Source organism: Octodon degus, unplaced genomic scaffold, assembly GCF_000260255.1.
Source record: "Octodon degus isolate 3935 unplaced genomic scaffold, OctDeg1.0 scaffold00334, whole genome shotgun sequence".
Lineage (NCBI taxonomy): Eukaryota > Metazoa > Chordata > Mammalia > Rodentia > Octodontidae > Octodon > Octodon degus.
The window spans coordinates 434,548-436,089 of record NW_004524910.1 but is presented as its reverse complement, the minus strand read 5'-3'; the positions used below and the strand labels follow the sequence as shown (position 1 = coordinate 436,089).

Sequence of the window (1,542 nt, the reverse complement as noted above, 5' to 3'; positions counted from 1 at the left end):
CGCCGCCGCGCAGGGCCCTCGAGCGCCCGCGGCTGCGGGGTGGCAGCGGGCCGCGCCGGCCGCTCTCGAAGGCGGGCTTGGTGGCCTGGGCCACTTTGATGGCCTTACCATCCAGGGACTTGCCGTTCAGGTCGCGGACGGCGGCCTTGGCGTCCGCCGGGCTCTCGAAGGTGACGAACGCGAAGCCTCTGGACTTGGCGGTCTCGCGGTCCTTCATGAGGAGCACCTCGATGATGCGGCCATACTTGCCGAACGTGGTCTCGAGCCCCTTCTCGTCGGTTTCGGGGCTCAGGCCCCCAATGAAGAGCTTCCCAGGGCGGTCGGCTTCGGCCATGGCGCGTTTCGTGGTCAGCCGCGGCGTGAAGCGAGGCGGTGAGAAGACGGTGAGGAGATGGCGAGCAGAGAAGCTGTCGGTGCTGCGCAGTGAGCACCAACTGGTTGAGGGCGCCTCCTACCGGTTGGCCGGCGAATCACGCCGCCCACAGCCCCAGCTGCCCCTGCGGGGCGGGACACGGGGACGGAGTCCCGTCGGGTCCACGAACCCCTAGCCGCTGCGGGTTGTGATTGGCTGGCGCTTCCCGCAGGCCGCCCTCCGTCGGAAAGTCGTTTCTGGGGCAGTCCACCCGGGCTTCAAGCTGAACTACTGACCCGAGCAGGCAACGTCTCCAGCCTAGCGTCTCCGTGAAAGACGTTACGTTACGTGCTGGGAAAAATATATTTCCCCAGTTCTCGCCAGGGCAATCGTGACGTATTCCAATCCAGGATACCTGCGCCATTTTCAAACAAAATCATTAATAGAAAAAGTACAGTCAGCGTTTGGTTAAAATAGTTTATATGTAACGTTAAATAAAAAAGAGATTTTCTTTTCCGCACATGTCAGAAGGGAAGAGATAGATACTTGGGGCTGGTGGAGGTGAGAGGCGTCATCATCCAATCCCGAAGTAAAGGGACTCATTCTTGGGGCGAAGTGCTGTTCTTATCTACCACAAACCGCCCTTAACAAAAAACCAACCAATCAACCAAACAAAAGAAGACACAGCACAAAACGTTGATGTTAGGACAAGAGTGACACATGGGAGCTCTGGGACCCAATCCCAGTCCCACCTGGGTTCTTCACTGAGCAGCGCTTGAGCGTGACAAACCAGAACCTTAGAATCTTCTGGAAAGAGGCAGCAACCTCAGCAGACAAAACTTTGAGTTCATTCGAACGAGTATTGCAGTTCATATCTGTTCCTTGTGATACTGTCCAAATGGAAATCAATGTGAAAAGTAAGGAGGAGCACATCTGCGCCTGAAAATACTAACATGTAAGCCTGGCTTTTCTTTACCATATTTATTTATGCTGTTTTGGGGCTGTTCAAAAGTGGTATAAACCAGGCCTGCTGGCACATGGCTGTAATCCCAGCGCTCGGGAGGCTGAGGCAGAAAGATCTGTGCGAATTCGAGAAGTGAGCTCAAGGCAGCCTGAGCTGCATAGTGAGACCCTGTCTCAAAACAAAGCAAAACTAGTGTGAATTTTTCAAGGGCTGTTGTGAAAAAAGC

At 55.0% G+C, this 1,542-nt stretch overlaps 1 protein-coding gene across 1 annotated transcript in view; it reads right to left on the bottom strand.

The window, feature by feature from the left end:
* Positions 1-491, bottom strand: part of Rbmxl2 (RNA binding motif protein, X-linked like 2) — a 1,300-nt gene extending 809 nt beyond the window's left edge. Inside the window, exon 1 of the mRNA XM_004647875.2 lies at positions 3-491. Within this exon, the coding sequence (XP_004647932.1) occupies positions 3-334 (332 nt within the window). The 5' untranslated portion in view covers positions 335-491. The remainder of the gene's footprint in view (positions 1-2) is intronic.
* Positions 492-1,542: the final 1,051 nt, after the last annotated feature.